The 16,341-nt window shown below is 34.4% G+C and overlaps 2 protein-coding genes across 2 annotated transcripts; both read left to right on the forward strand.

Annotated features, from left to right (window-relative positions):
* The first annotated feature begins 4,152 nt into the window (after window positions 1-4,152).
* On the forward strand, window positions 4,153-11,968 carry LOC148958389 (uncharacterized). Its single transcript, XM_089112962.1, has one exon. It carries the CDS (start codon window positions 4,721-4,723, stop codon window positions 11,966-11,968), a length of 7,248 nt encoding a protein of 2,415 aa, XP_088969088.1. The 5' UTR covers window positions 4,153-4,720.
* Window positions 11,964-16,340, forward strand: LOC135687745 (uncharacterized). Its single transcript, XM_089112871.1, has 4 exons — window positions 11,964-12,061; window positions 12,898-13,096; window positions 13,596-13,676; window positions 15,307-16,340. The coding sequence occupies exons 3-4, from the start codon at window positions 13,601-13,603 to the stop codon at window positions 16,338-16,340; spliced, it is 1,110 nt and encodes a 369-aa protein (XP_088968997.1). The 5' UTR covers window positions 11,964-12,061; window positions 12,898-13,096; window positions 13,596-13,600.
* The last annotated feature ends 1 nt before the right edge of the window (window position 16,341 follows it).

Here is a 16,341-nt window from a genome sequence, read left to right on the forward strand (position 1 = left end):
AAGTATGCAAAGAAAACTAACACAAATAAAGAACAGACAGGGCCGTAAATCCCGGGGGGGACAGGGGGGACTGGACCCCCCCCCCCCCCAAAAAAATCTGGAGCAAAATGATTTTTTTGATAAATTATCATCATTTTCTTTGAAAGAAACAAATCTCTGGTAGCCGGGTTTGAACCAAACTACGTTTTTCTGTGTTATTGCAACAAAACTCAGCCACTAAGTCATGGTGTCAAGTGCAAGTTGACTTATGCTGATCGCAGTTATTTTTGTAAGCAGAGTGGTTTTCATCTGTTTTTTATCGTTATTTGCCGTTTTTGCCGTTTTATTTTTGAAAACAGAATATGAAATAAAAGAAAGCAAACTGATATTTTATTTGACCTTTTTACCAACTTATTTACGCATATTTCTATTATTTGTTTATTATTTGCTTTTATTTAGTAAATCACTTTCTGTATCATTAGAATGTATTCATTTTTGCTGTGTAAAAAACATGGCCTACTTAAAACACTCAAAATAAGGAAGACGCACATTTCTGTTCAGGAAGTAAAGTTCTACCAATCAATGCAACATCATCCCTACTTTCCCCAACGTCTGTCACTAGAGTTTAAGCATGGCTTTTCCCCTACACAATTTCGCTCAATAAACAATAATCTGTGTTCTTCTGAGAGGCTGGAGCCCACTCCCAGCTCTGGGAGGCTGGAGCCCACTCCCAGCTCTGCTGCAAACAATGATATTCGAATAATAGGCAAATAATTTTATTCGTTTATGATATTCTAAAAATTGCGAGAACAGATGGTGCTATTAAGGCTCTATCAAGGTATTACCAACTGCTACCCAAATACCTATAATTTTCAAATGAAATGTAGTTCTTATATAAAACACATATATATCCACACACTTCAGTTGTCATTGATGGTCCCCAGATCGTCTTTACCATAATCTGATATACTTGATCAAAGAAATCATCAAGGGAAAATCCGTTTAATAAAAAAAGAGCTCTCATATCAAAACCGAAATAACACTACTAATTGGAGTATTGTACGGCAAGTAGTGTGGCTAGTGTATTCGGGAACCAACTGGGATAAAAATACATTTAACATAAAGAAAATCATATTTGCATAATTGATTCATTTTTACAATTGTACTTTTCAGGCGAGCTGAATGCTTCCTCGTTTATTGAGGAAAGTCAGTTTTTGTTGAAATATCACGAATCATGGCTAAATTGAATCGGAAAACAAGAATGTCGCAATGGAAAATGTCATGGGCTACACAAGTTGCTGAAAATTGGCTTCATTTCACTTTTTTGTAAAAATATCGAAAAGATAGCTAATTTGAGAAAAGGGCATAAATTGAGGAACACAACATGTATAAAGGACTAACCTAATTTGTTCATACCTAATTAATTAATTCAAGACTTGTTAGAAACTACTCAAAAAAGTAGAAAAAGTTATTTGCCCTAATAAAGTCGTTTTAGGAGGAAAATTCCACACAGGAAAAGCAGAAGTGGCAAGTAGAGTGTTACGTTTGCTCTCATGCATATATTTGTTACATTAACGTTGAACGTGGTAAATAGAGGACAAGCACTCTCGCTGATCCACAAAAAGCCTTTTCAAAAAGTAGAATCTTATTGTAAGAGTAGAGTCGTGCAATGTTACTTAAAAGAATGGAGCTGTTTGAAACCATCTTCTTAAGCTCATTGACAGCAGCAATGCTGATTTGTATCATGCGGAGCACCGCAAGAATCTTGTCTGGAGTCTTTGATATTTATACAACGTACGTGTGGTTGCTATTGGGTATTAGTATGTGTTTTGTTACATATCTTGACTGCACAAACTATTTCTGGCTAGGAGTTATATTTCACTCATAGACGATTAAAATCAATGCTGATGCTGATTTTAGTCCTGCTTGCAGCTTTCACGAGTCAATGCAAAAGTTTGCAGCCTTCACATGCTCGATCCTTTTGAAATCAAAGGTGTCAACATTTTCAATCTTTCATGAGACTTGGGGGGAACAGATACTTCATGTTTAAAAACTTATCTTAAACTCTAAACAGGGTACATCAGAAAGCTTGTGTTAGAGGTATAGTCATGATACGAGTTGAAATTGTAAAAATAAATTTAGGTACTGAGCTTTGAGCTTTGTTTTGTTGTCAAAGCAAGCGCTATAATGGATATTTCACTAGCAAATTTGATTAATGTACCAGAAGAAACGTCAAAATCAGATAGGACAATAAGAACATCAGGTTGCCTCAAAGTTGTCACAAAACACTGCAAGCGGTAATTTGTTAACTGTAAGAAAAGCCTGAAAGATTTGCACTTCTAAATGACATGTCCTGACCTTGATGCTTTCTTTCTTATTTCCTGGTAATCTATAGATGGTTCTTGGCTTTGTGATTTGAGCTTTGTTTCGATGTATTCTTATCATTACAATGCTTAGTTTTGAGAAAATTGAAATTAATCCACGAATTGAAGAAGACTATGGCCAATCTCAGCATAGATACCATTTGATTAAAAATTAAGATATTATGTCTTTTCAGTAGCTATGTCAACAACGTTAAAGCTTCCCGGGACCATATTTAACATAATAACTACGGGAACGATTGCCCCTCTCGGCTTCTCCAGAATGGTGACTTTTATTTGTTTAATGCAATTGACCTTCGTCACCTTTTCCTAAAATCAAAAGCTTGACCTCACATTAAAATTCCCTGAAAAATGGTTTTGACAATTGTTCGCTGGTCAGCGGCGAACCTGACCATACTTCCCATAAAGGGGCGTACCAAACTTTGGTTCCCAAGTATTTTTCCCAGTGATTTCCTGTGCAGTTTACACAGTTTACGTGGCAATAATGTGCAATGCATTTTTATCTCCTTTTTATGTACGAAGAATGAGTACATGAAGGGGGGATTTTGCTCGGCTCGATGGGCATCCATATATATAGATATATATATATATATATATATATATATATATGTAGAATTGTTGCCAATTGTGTAACAATGGATCGGCATTTTGATGAGTTCAACAATGGTAACATAGAAGCCGAATTCAAAGGCGGGAGACAATCGAAACAATGCAGGCATAGAATGCCAGAATCAAAGGATTTTCCCAATTTTCCCAAACGAACAATCGAGAATCGTGAGTTTCCCGATTAAGTGGGCAATTGAGGTTCGCTAATCGACACTTAGGTCGATAATCGTGCTATTAAATTGGGTTCGGCTGCTAGCCTGAGATCCCCTTTGTGGTCATCCTCTTAGATTCGACCAATCACCTTTAGTTTTGCTCGTGACGTTATGCAGTTAAAATTGGTTCTGCACGTGCATGTTGAACGGTAGCCAGAATAGATCAGAAACTTCTCGTAATCGAGAATGATGCTTTCATCTTGTCAAGCGTCAACGTAATTAGACCTATTATTTGCAATTTGCTATGTAGGATACAAAAAGAAAGTGCGGGAATATGCGATTTCACGAGTTTCTGCAAGAATTAGCTTTCATGAATGAGTCGTGGAAAATATATTGTTTGGGGTCTGTGACTACATTTCTTCATCAAATAGTTGAATTGCCGAGTTGAAGAAATCTTTGCACTCGCAACTAGGAAGTTTACGAAATTAAAAGTTTGGATGCTCACAATTACGTACAAAAGATTCCCCTTCGTAATAAAGTAATTGCACTGCCATGAGATCATTATGCTAGAGCCGTTTTGTCAGCGCGGGTCCTTAGGAATCGTTAGGCACGTATCGATTTCTCCTCCTGCAAAGGTTGATAGTGGAATCCAAAGACCTGGGTTTGTAAAATTACCGCGTCATAGCAGTCCCCGCCGTTTATCAAGAAACTGTAAATATGCGAAATGCATTTTGGTAAAGCATGCGAATAAGATTAATTATTCGTGTTATGTTATCAAGCGAAAAATGTCCTTCGTCAAATCAAAAAACAAAATCCCAGTTAGGTTCCACTCACAGAGCCCCAATAAATGAGTTCTGTCAACTTGCTGCGTCATAGCTTGTGCCGCCGTTTTTTAGGTATTTTAAATCTGTGAGTCGCATTCTCATAAAGCATATCATTCATTCAAAATTCTTCAGACCCGATGTGTGACTAAATTTCTTAATGAAACAGTTGAATTGCTGTGTTCCAAGAACTTTTGCACTCACAGGTAGGAATTTTACGAAATAAAAGCTTGGCTGCTGACAATTGCGAACGAAAGATTCCCCTTTCTAATCAAGTAATTGCTCTGCCGCAAGTTCATTATGTTGTAACCGTTTTGTCAGTGCGGGTCATTAATGATCGTTAGGGACGCATCGAATTCTCCTTCTCCGTGAAGATCGACGAAATCAGCGCAATCTATAACTTGTCCTAGTGTAAATTAGTGAACTGGATAGGGAGGAATGGAATGGGTAGTCGGCAAATATGAATTTTATTCCGACGACACTGAATGAAGTTTATATTTCAAAATCACTTTAGTTTGATTGGACTTACGCTAAAGCATTGCTTTGATCAGATAGTTCTTACGTAGTATATATTCCATTGCATCAATAAACAAGGGTCACAAAGATCACAGAGGTCAGAATCTTGAGGTTGGGTTTATGTAGTGTTGGTCAGAGGGTCATTCACGTTCTTAACTATCACTTTTAATGCCAGAACTGTGGCGCAGTAGAGATTTTGATTCACTTGAAAAGAAACATGTCCAGAGGCGAAGTGGTTAGTAATTTTGAACTGTTTTAGAACGAAATGTGGAATATTTACAATATTGGGACGGCCTTAACTCACAAGGTCAACCTCGTCGGGGTTCAGATCCTTTTTCGAAAGGTCTGGACCCTTACTGAGGCAAAATGTGAGGGGATGAGGAGAGACTCCTGCATCGCCACGGCCTTTACTCACAAGGCCCGCCTTAACGGGGTTGACAGCCCCAAGGAGGCAAAATGTGAGATTGCTAGCATTATCTATGCAAGTTATGAAAAGAATCAGAAGTTATTTGTTCAAAATTATCATTCTTATTCAAAGAAAAAAGAAATAGTTAAACAGTTTATTCAACAAATAAATGTATTTAAGAAGAATTGTCACATTTATATACTTCAATTTTTGAGTGCATTAGTTTACATATTATGTAATGAATCTTTCTCGATAAATTTAATATTGATTATACTCTCTGGTGATATTGAAACTAATCCTGGGCCTGAATCTGTCACAAATATCATTGAATTAAATAGTAAAGAAACCGCCCTCAGTAGATCAAATCTGAATTTCAAGCAAAGATTATCTAGCATTGGATTACAACATTTAGACGTAGGTGGTGGCGGAGATTGTTTCTTTAGAGCTGTTTCACATCAGTTATACGGTGATCCTTTATATCATGCTTATATTAGAAATAGAGGTGTACAATATTTGACTGAGCATCCTGAAAGATTCATTGAAGCTAACTTACATACTTCTTGGATTGGTTATCTAAATAGTATGGCAACTATAGGAACATGGTCTGATGGTTTGATAGTTCAAGCTGTATCTGATGCCTTTAATATTGTTATAAACATTGTTGAATCAAGTGAAAACTTTGCGCCATATACTATTGTTAGTCCAATAAACACCTTGAATAGAGCTACATCAATAACTATAGGGCATATTGATGAGGTTCACTACGTTTCAACAATTCCTTTGGTTATGCCATTGCAAGTGTCAGAAAATGCTGCTGTAATATTTAACGATACAAACAACATTCTTAACGACAGTCTTGATTCAAAACGGAAAAGAAGAAATTCTTATATGAAAAATTATAGGGAGAAAATGAAGAGAGAGAAACTAGTTGCAAACGAAAATGTTTTTGGAGCAATAAGGAGTAATGTTATAATAAAATCAACTGAAAAATCATCGTTGATTTATAATCATGACATGGAACAGGTGAAAGCAACCAAAGTTCAAAATGAAGAAAATAATCATGTTCAGTTAAAAGAAATATCAAGAAAGAAGAAAAGAGAAAAATCAAATGAGTCTGAGCGTCATAAGGAAATTTCAAAGAGATGTATAGCTCATTACAAAGCAAGGCACCTTAACCATTACAAGGCAATTTCAAAGAAGATTATAAATAAGTATAAATCAAAACATCCTAATCATTACAAGGCAATTTCAAAGAAAAGTATAAACAAGTACAAAGCAAAAGATCCTAATCATTACAAGGCAATTTCAAAGAAAAGTATAAACAAGTACAAAGCAAAAGATCCTAATCATTACAAGGCAATTTCAAAGAAAAGTATAAACAAGTACAAAGCAAAAGATCCTAATCATTACAAGGCAATTTCAAAGAAAAGTATAAACAAGTACAAAGCAAAAGATCCTAATCATTACAAGGCAATTTCAAAGAAAAGTATAAACAAGTACAAAGCAAAAGATCCTAATCATTACAAGGCAATTTCAAAGAAAAGTATAAACAAGTACAAAGCAAAAGATCTTAATCATTACAAGGCAATTTCAAAGAAGATTATAAATAAGTATAAATCAAAAGATTGTAATCATTACAAGGCAATTTTAAAGAAAAGTATAAATAAGTATAAATCAAAAGATCCTGAACATTACAAAGCAATATTGATAAAAAGCAAAAACCGCTACAAGATACAACACCCATTACCTTTTATAATTACATCAAGAAAAGCAAAGAAGATATATCGCCAAAAACTCAGAAAACCTGCCAAAGAAACAAAACAAACCAATGAAGACAATTTACTGTCAAATAGAAAAAGACGGAATATATCACAAATCATTGATGAATTTCAAATGATGCTGAAAGAAGGACCAGAATATGCTTGCATATGTTGTGACCAACTGTGGTATAGATCCTCAATACTCGCTTATAATCCAAATACATATCAATTTACAAATAATCCCAATTTACTAGCCATAGCAGGAATTGTAAGTCACAATAGAACAGAATGGATCTGCAGAACATGTCATAATAATTTACGACAGAATAAGATTCCAACTTGCTCTAAGGCTAATGGAATGTCATTTCCTGAAAAACCAAATTTTTTAAATTTAAATTCATTAGAAGAAAGACTTATAGCACCACGTATACCCTTCATGCAAATACGAGAGTTACCAAGAGGACGCCAGTTAAGTATACATGGAAATGTAGTAAATGTTCCTACTGATGTTAATACTATGGTAAGCTTGATTCCAAGGCCAATAAATGAATCACAGACTGTTGCTATAAAGTTTAAACGACGGAAGTCATACAAAGGATACTACATGTATCAAACAGTAAGACCATATAATGTGATGTACGCAGCACATTTTCTTACTGAAACAAGTGAATTGTATAAAGAAGAAGGTGTACAAATTTCAGATAAGTGGTTGGATCATATATCTGAATTGAATCCACAAAGGTACGAGTTATATAATGATGAAAATGATGGCCATGTAGTAATAGAAAATGAAAGAGATACCCAGTCAATCAATAATGAAAATGAATCAAATATGAACGAAAATGGTTCTAATGATTTTAATGATAGTGATGAAGAGTGGAATGAGATAGAAGAACAACCATCAGGTACAACTGATACATTATTAGAACACTCTGATGCTGAAAGCTTTGCAGACAAGTTATTAACAATAGCACCAGGTGAAGGTAATGCACCGTTGGGAATTTTTACTGATAAAAATTCAGAATATCTATCCTTTCCAACAATTTATTGTGGCAAAAAGCGATGCAGTGATGAAGAAAGATTAGTACCAGTACATTATAGTGATATTTGTAAATGGGAGCTTAGATCTAAAGACCGAAGAGTTGCACAATCAGTACCAAATATATTTTACAAATTGAAAAAACTTCAGATCAAAAACATACAAGATACGGCAACAATATCTTTGAGGAAATGTAAGAAAAAAGGCAAAATATATACTGCAAAAGATTTCAAATCTGAAGAATCTGTAAAAAGCATTGTAAACTTAGATGAGGGATTCAGAGTATTTAGAAATCTAAGAGGTTCTCCAGCCTACTTTGAAAAATGCAAAAAAGATTTGTTTGCTATGATAAGACAGCTAGGATTTCCTACATGGTTTTGCTCATTTTCTGCTGCTGATACAAAATGGCATCATTTGTTAGCACTTCTAGGACGACTTTTAGAAAAAACTGATTATAGTAAAGAGCAATTAGATAATATGACTTGGCAGAAAAAATCAGAACTGATTCAAAAAGACCCAGTCACTTGTGCAAGACATTTTGACCACATGGTGCATATATTTATCAATAAATTCCTAAAAAGTGAAGCACATCCAATTGGGGAAATCATTGATTTTTTTTACCGAATTGAATTTCAACAAAGAGGTTCACCTCATATACATGCATTGTTTTGGATAAAGAATTCACCTAGATATGGACATGATCTTGATCACCATGTAGAAAAGTTCATTGACAAATATGTAAGTTGTGATAGCAAAAAAGGAGATGAACTTGAAGAACTTGTCAATTATCAGATTCATAATCATTCAAAGACATGTAAACTGAAGAATCAAAAAAGTTGCAGATTTAATTTTCCACTTCCTCCAATGCCAGTTACAAAAATACTAAAGCCTCTTGACAATGATGAAATACCTGACAGCAAATTGAAGACTGCAAAAGAAAATTGCAAGAAAATAAAGAACTATCTTCAGTTAATGAAATATGGACAAGACATCACATTTGATGAGATTTTAGAAAATTTATCCATTTCTTTTGATGAATACATTCTTGCTTTAAGATCAGACCTCAAAAGGGTAACTGTATTACTGCAGAGAGATGCTACATCTATACGTGTAAATAACTACAGCACTCATTTATTAAAAGCATGGCAAGCAAACATGGATATTCAGTATATCATTGACCCATATAGTTGTGCAATGTATGTGTTATCATATATGATGAAAGGTCAAAGAGGTATGAGTCAACTTCTTGAAAAAGCTTGTAAAGAAGCAAAGTCTGGTAACAAAGATATCAAAGATCAGATTAGACATATTGGGAACAAATTTTTAAATGCTGTTGAGATAAGTGCCCAAGAAGCAGTCTATTTAGTTTTACAAATGCCTTTACGAAGAGCTTCAAGAGAATTTCAGTTTATAAACACTGCAAATATTGATGACAGAACATTTCTTGTAAAAAATAGAAACCAAATTATGGAATTACCTGATGATTCATGTGACATTGAATGTGATAATCTCATTAAAAGATATCAAAGAAGGCCAAAATCTTTAGAAAATATATGTCTAGCTGAATTTGCAGCATGGTACAACAATGTGAAAGTTACAAAATTCAATAACAAAGGTTATGATGAACATAATGATGATGATATCTCTGACAGTGACAGTGAACAAAAAGAGCCTGGTTTGAAACCTAAAATGAAATTAGTGAGAAGAAAGAAAGCTAGAGTTATTCGCAGTGTCCGATACAATGAGAAAACTGACCCAGAAAATTATTATCGTGAACAGCTCATGTTATATACCGCCTGGAGATCAGAAAATAAACTTTGTGATGTTTATAATTCATATGAGGACAAATACAATACAGTTAAAGAGAACATTGCAACCATTAAAAAGGAATATGAACAAAACACTTCCATTATTGATCAAGTTGCTGATTCAACTACTGATGGAAATTCATATAATATTGCCCCTGGAACTCAACATCTTAACGAAATTGATGAAAGTATTCATGCTAGTCTAAGTGAATTACATGGATGCTTTGACCCTGGAACAGAAAGACTTCATAGTCAGTATGACTTAATAAGTGATATGGGAATCTATCCACGCAATCAAGATCATGGCATTACACAAATGTATACATTAGATGATGTATCATATAGAGAGCTTCTACAGTCACTAAATAAAGAGCAGAAAGAATTCTTCTATCACATATTACATAAAGTAAAGACAACTGATGAACAACTTACATTATTTCTAAGTGGTGGAGCTGGAGTAGGCAAGACCAGAGTAACAAATGCTATTTATGAATGTTTAATACGATACTACAACCATGAGCCAGGTTCTAATCCAGATGAGATCAAAGTCCTAAAACTAGCACCTACTGGAAAAGCTGCTTATAATATTCGAGGAAATACGATTCACTCAGCACTAAAGATTCCAGCTAACAGAGGATTTTCTTACTGTCCACTTGACACTGACAGATTGAATACAATTCGATCACAGCTCAGAGCATTAAAAATAATTCTTATTGATGAAATATCTATGGTTGGTTGTGGAATGTTTAATTTTATTAACCTCCGTTTACAACAAATTATGGGAACAAATGAACTATTTGGAAATGTAAGTGTCATTGCTATTGGTGATCTTTTTCAACTACAACCTGTATTTGACAAATGGATCTTTGAAAATACCTCCCAAGCATATGGTCCATTGGCAAGAAATATATGGCAAAATAACTTTCTTCTTTATGAATTAACACAGATTATGAGACAAAAAGATGACAAAGTATTTGCACAAATACTTAATAGAATTCGAGAAGGAAACCATACAGCAGAAGATTTGACTATTTTAAAAACAAGGCTTGTTTCTCCTCATCAGACCATTTCAACATCAACAGATAAAACTTTTTTATTTACCACTAATAAAGCAGTTGACAATTACAACCAAATTGTTTTTGAAACATGCCAGTTTTCTAAGTGTCAGATTAGTGCAATTGACATAGTTGTTGGTGACATTTCAGATAAACTTAAACAGAAGATGCTAACCAAGATTCCAAATGATGCAAGCAAAACAGTTGGACTTTCAACAGTGGTAAAAATTGCTGTATCTTTAAAGTATGACATAAGTACAAATGTTGATGTACTTGATGGAATAAGTAATGGAGTTGAGTGCAGAATAGAACTTATTGACTATCGTATTATTGCATCACAAAGACCAAGCATAATATGGGTTTCATTCTTTCATGAGCAAATTGGGAAAAATCGCCGTAATCAGTATCATTACCTTTACAACAAAAAGGTAGACACAACATGGACACCAATATTAGAAGTAACTAGACAATTCAATATTTCTAGCAAATCAGAAGTTCATATTTTAAGAAGGCAATTTCCATTACGACCAGCAGCTGCAAAGACAATTCATCGTTCACAAGGGGATACTTTATCCAAGGTAGCCATTGATTTTCCAACTAATACCAGAGAACATATGCATTATGTTGGAATGAGCAGAGTAACAAGTCTTCAAAATCTTGATATCTTTAACTTAAATGCTAGTAAAATTGCAGCAATGGAAAAAGTCAAATCAGAAATGAGACGGTTGAGAAAAGAAGCTTCTGTAAAGATTCCTTTCCAGCTTTTTGACATTGAAGACCAAAATGTGTTAAAAGTTGTTTTCCAGAATGCAAGATCACTTCATCTACATATCAAAGATATTGCTTGTGATTATAACATTCAATCTGCTGACATAATCAACATTGCAGAAACAGCTTTAATTCCACATGACCAAAATAATCAATACAACTTTCCCAAGTTCAAATTATTTAGAAATGACCACTACTCAACAACAAACCAAAGAACACCATATGGGTTAGCAGTTTATGTTAACGAAAGCTTGCCTGCATCAATTTCTCATTTCAACAGAAATGGCATTGAATTATCAATCACTCATTTAACTAATGAAGGTAAGAATTTCTACATTGTTTGCCTTTATCGTTCAAAAATGTATGCATCAGTTACACAATTGACAGAAGCTATAGAAGATTTGCATAACACCATTCTCAAACACAAAGAATATCCACTTATAATTCTAGGTGATTTTAATGTTAATCTTTTGACACTCTCTTCAGAAGCACATCACCTCAGTTCATACATGGTAGATACAAAAGGATATACTCAATTGATCAACAAATACACAACTGATAACTGCTCAATAATTGACCATATATATACAAATATTCCTGAAATGGTAACAAACTGTGGTGTCATCGAATCTTACTACACTGACCACAAGGCAATTTATGCATGCTTTAAGTATTAGTTCCAAAAGCTACAATAATAAAGAAATGAACCACCAGTCAACTAGAAACGAGATGATGCTGTTGAATGACCAGTAAGCAATTCACCAACAAAGGTAAAAATTTTTAAACTATTTGCCTCTGTTGTTGAAAAAAATGTCTACTCTTTCAAGTAAAAAATGACAAAAGCCTTAGAATATTTATAAACAATGTTCTCCAAAACACTGAATATCTAATAACCATTCAACTTGGTTTTGAAACTTTAGAAATTCTTACATCACTGATTATATATATACAGTATATACCAAGATACCTGTAGTTACCTATATTTTATCACTTTCATTAATGGTATGTCACACATATATACAGTCTCATTCATCTTCATTCTAATTGATCTGAAAATTCATATCTAAATGGAAATTCGAAAAGTTCTAACCAAAAGTAACTAGGGTATAAACTGTAAGTTTACAAAAACTCTTTTATCATCTTAGCAGATTTGGTAAGGTAATGAATTAAGAGCCTAGAAATTAGTTATTCCTTTAGCATACAGATCATGAGTTCTCATATTTTCAATCATTGTTCCTCCGTTTTCTAAAACAACATACCTGGATTTCAATTAAAATTCACATTGAAGCTGCCACTAAAATTTAGATATTCCACACATGATAATTAATATCTATCCACAGTACATTAATTACTGGACAATTAAAACATAATTATGCTTTACAAGTCCATCTTGACAATCCATTATCAAAATTAGATATTTACTACCAGCTTCATTTTACAGTTAATTATGACTGATCCTTACTAAAAAGACATTTCCTTAAAATCTTCTCATACATTAGCCTAAATATAGATTATAAGCACCAAAAACTCTACATCTTTACCAATTATAGAACACCGAATCTCATTAGACTGTCTAAAAATAATCTGAAAATATCTCCATCTACAGCGAAAAGTACCTTGAATTCTTCCTTGATGTTGCAATGTTCAACACAATTTATAACATCATCAACAAACCAATTGTAATTATTAATACCGCCTATCTCTATATAAACTGAGATCTTTCCAACCCAAACAATCATTCGCATCGTTGCAAGTCTCACGAAGTCGCCAATAACGAAAGACAGTTCAAACTCAATTTGCCCGAGGTAAGTGTCCTCCATATTGTACTACCATTTTATATCAAACTTTGACCTTTCTGCATGAATGACTTTGCTCCTACGAAGTAACTGTCGCTTATTCTCGTCTGCCACTGCTATCCCCGCTGTCTGTCAAATCCATCGATTCAGAACTTATATCCCATTTTTTACAATTTAGACAATTCCGTGCGGTTTCTAAATTTTAATGCAAATTGATTTACATAATTTTAATACAAACAGCACTCACAATTTTATTAAAGTTTCCGATCCTAAATTATGATAACATAGTTACTAGCAATGGTGTAGTGCTATCAACGTAACAAGGAGAGCTCATGCACATTATGTTCTTAAAAACAATAACAAAAGTAGAATTTTAGCAAATTTCAGGCTTTAACAAAGGAACTCAGCACCCCTGCACTACACCTATGATTACAACACCTTTCGAAAATCACTTTTAACAAATACTCGTCTTCTCTCATTGATTATTATCAAAATTTTATATTTCTAGTCAACATGAGTTCACCACCGCAAAAGAAAAAGTTTCTTCCAAGCAGTACTACAAGCCCACTCCAGTTTCCTCCCAACCAAAGTAAGTGCTCTTCGTTATTTTTTACATTTTTACTTATCTTAGTTAATAATGGGTTTCCTTGAAATTGTCTACCTCAAACATTGCTGTACATTCTAAACACTCAACAGATACAATCAAAATATCTACCTTCAATCAGGGTCCACGCCACGAATTTGTCAATCGGGGGCAACGCTAGCGAAAATAGGGAGCCCTTTCACATTTTATTGCACTTTCGAAATTACTCGCTCTGTCAAAATTCCGGGGCCATGGCCCCTATCCCCTTCCCCGGTGACGTCGGCCCTCTCAACGTAACACTATTGCGTATGAAATTTTAAACAAATTAACCACAGCCAGTCTCGTTACCATTTCATTCTATTTACTTCAAATAAGGATTATTGCTCTAAACAAAACATACGTTCACAAACTCTACCGCCGCTTGCCTTAGAACAACTGGCTACATTTACACTACTCCGTATTCGTTTCGCTCCATTTTTGTTGATGAAAACGCTAACAGTCTTCCGTTTTCAACTGAACACGATTTGAATACGATAACTGTTCACACTACTCCAACAAAAACGCTGATGGTAACCTCATTTTTGGAAAGACGCGTTCACGAATCCTCAACAAATTGTCATCATTATAAGTGAAATTAAATAAAAAGCAAATCGTGAAAAACTTTGTTGTAACAGCTACCAGTCCATTGTGAATTCTCAATTTCAAAATTTTTTAGATTTCGTGTGCTAGAAAGCACGTACTTTGTTGCCGTTGTTAGCGTATTCAAATGTCTCCGTTTTTCGCGTTCACACTGAAAACGGAGCGTATTCAATAAGCACCGTATTTGAAACTATCCGTTTTCATTACCGTTTTCCGTTTTCATAGCAGAGTAGTGTGAACACAAGGTAAAAACGGATTCGTTTGATTCCGTTTTCAGGTATCGCTATTTTAAAACTTATTTGATGATTTCAAGAACTTGTCATAGAAGAAAATGTTTATAATAAGAAAATCTTGTTTTCCCTTTAACTCTTTGTTAATTGAAAACAGAACGACCTCGAGCACCATAATTCCACGACTGCTCTTGGAAATGGCTTTAATCTACATAAACAATTTTCAATCTAAAATAACCCATTTCCCGAAGAGTGCTCCAATCTACCATTTCGATGACCCATGACAACTCGTTCATATATTCCCTGATCATTTTGATTATTCATAGCTTCTGTATTAGTATCAATAAGGGGTGTAGAACAACTAAACATCATATTAGGATGTTGAACAAGAGCCCCAGACCAAGTTCAAGGCATTTTAAAACACCTTACAAATCTCATCTCAAAAACGAACAGTTTTTTGTCGGTCACTTTTCAAACTTTTCCAGAAATAATGGATAGCTCACTCGTTTTATTAGCAAATTTAACTATATATCTTCCCTTGCGCACAATAACTACCAATTTCACTACTTATCATCTAATATTTTAAGAACAAATTAAAAGCAATCTAGTCATGATCTTTCGGAATATCAAGACTAACAAGCCTGAACTTCAATTTACTGGTTCTTATAAAAAACAAAGAGTATATATTACATACTTTGCCAAATATTGAGATGCATCACCCGTTTACAACATAAAATCACTTATAGATTGTTTCTCTCAATTTACAGGTTATTCAGGATATATAACTAATGTCTCCGAAGAAAAGGTCACAACTCCAGGAAATCCTTATTTTACTATTCAATTGAAAGTGTCCGCAACAGAACAGATAGCAGTGAGAGTAATGAAAAAATGGAACAAAGACGTAAGCCGCGATGTCTTCATCCAAAAACAAAACGAAGGTGACCCTGTCACTTTATCAAATATAGCTACTGGCAGACAGGGCATCTTCTTCTTCAATTCCTTTCAAGGAAGTGATGTCCTCAAATGTTCCTCGAAATTAAACTTTAATCGTTCCGAACAGTTACCACTAACTGTCCAAGAAATGAAAAAACAAATTTCCGGTCTCCATTCTGTTCAGGGACAGTTACAGTGGATCGGAGAAAAAAGGCAAATTCCCCTAGATGAACCATCCCCGCCAAAATTCGTGAGGGATGCCGTTCTTTTAGACCACTCTGGCCACGTTCAGATTTCGTTCTGGAATGAACAAATAGATCAAATAGAGGAACTTCACACTTTAAATATTAGCCACGTTGCTGTTAAACAGTACCGTGGCATAAAATTATCAACAACGACAATGACAACCATTACAAAAATTGACAACAAAGAAACCCTCAATTGGGAATCTGTCGACATGGAAATATACCTGTCAGATGCCGTAATTGAGAAGAAGCTCTGTTGTCCAGAAATAATATCTACCAAAGTTTCCCTTAGCAACACATGTGTAAACAAAAATTGCGCAAGAAAATTAGCAACTAGAAGTACGGAAAGGTTTATAACGTGCCCATCTTGCACCCGCCGCATCCCAATTGCAAAATGCCCCCTTACCCTAACTTGCGAGATAACAATTTTAATAAACAATCATCAACTCACTTTAAATGCTACAGCTGATGTCTTGGCAAGCTTTTTGGAGACAGATGTTGCCCAAACTTACAAAGAAACTCCTTCGGAGCTCGAAGATAAGATTCTGGAGCTTGAACAAATCGATATCCACTACAACAGTAAAAACAACCAAATTACCCGAATTTCATATCATCAAAACTGAA

Source organism: Rhopilema esculentum, chromosome 16 (assembly GCF_057945365.1).
Source record: "Rhopilema esculentum isolate cy_ngs chromosome 16, ASM5794536v1, whole genome shotgun sequence".
NCBI lineage: Eukaryota > Metazoa > Cnidaria > Scyphozoa > Rhizostomeae > Rhizostomatidae > Rhopilema > Rhopilema esculentum.

Bases quoted from the DNA above. Each gene is read 5' to 3' on its own strand.
- LOC148958389 (XM_089112962.1), top strand. From the start codon at position 4,721: ATGTGGAATATTTACAATATTGGGACGGCCTTAACTCACAAGGTCAAC.
- LOC135687745 (XM_089112871.1), top strand. From the start codon at position 13,601: ATGAGTTCACCACCGCAAAAGAAAAAGTTTCTTCCAAGCAGTACTACA. The intron at 13,677-15,306 runs GTAAGTGCTCTT...CTCAATTTACAG, and splicing joins CCAGTTTCCTCCCAACCAAA to GTTATTCAGGATATATAACT.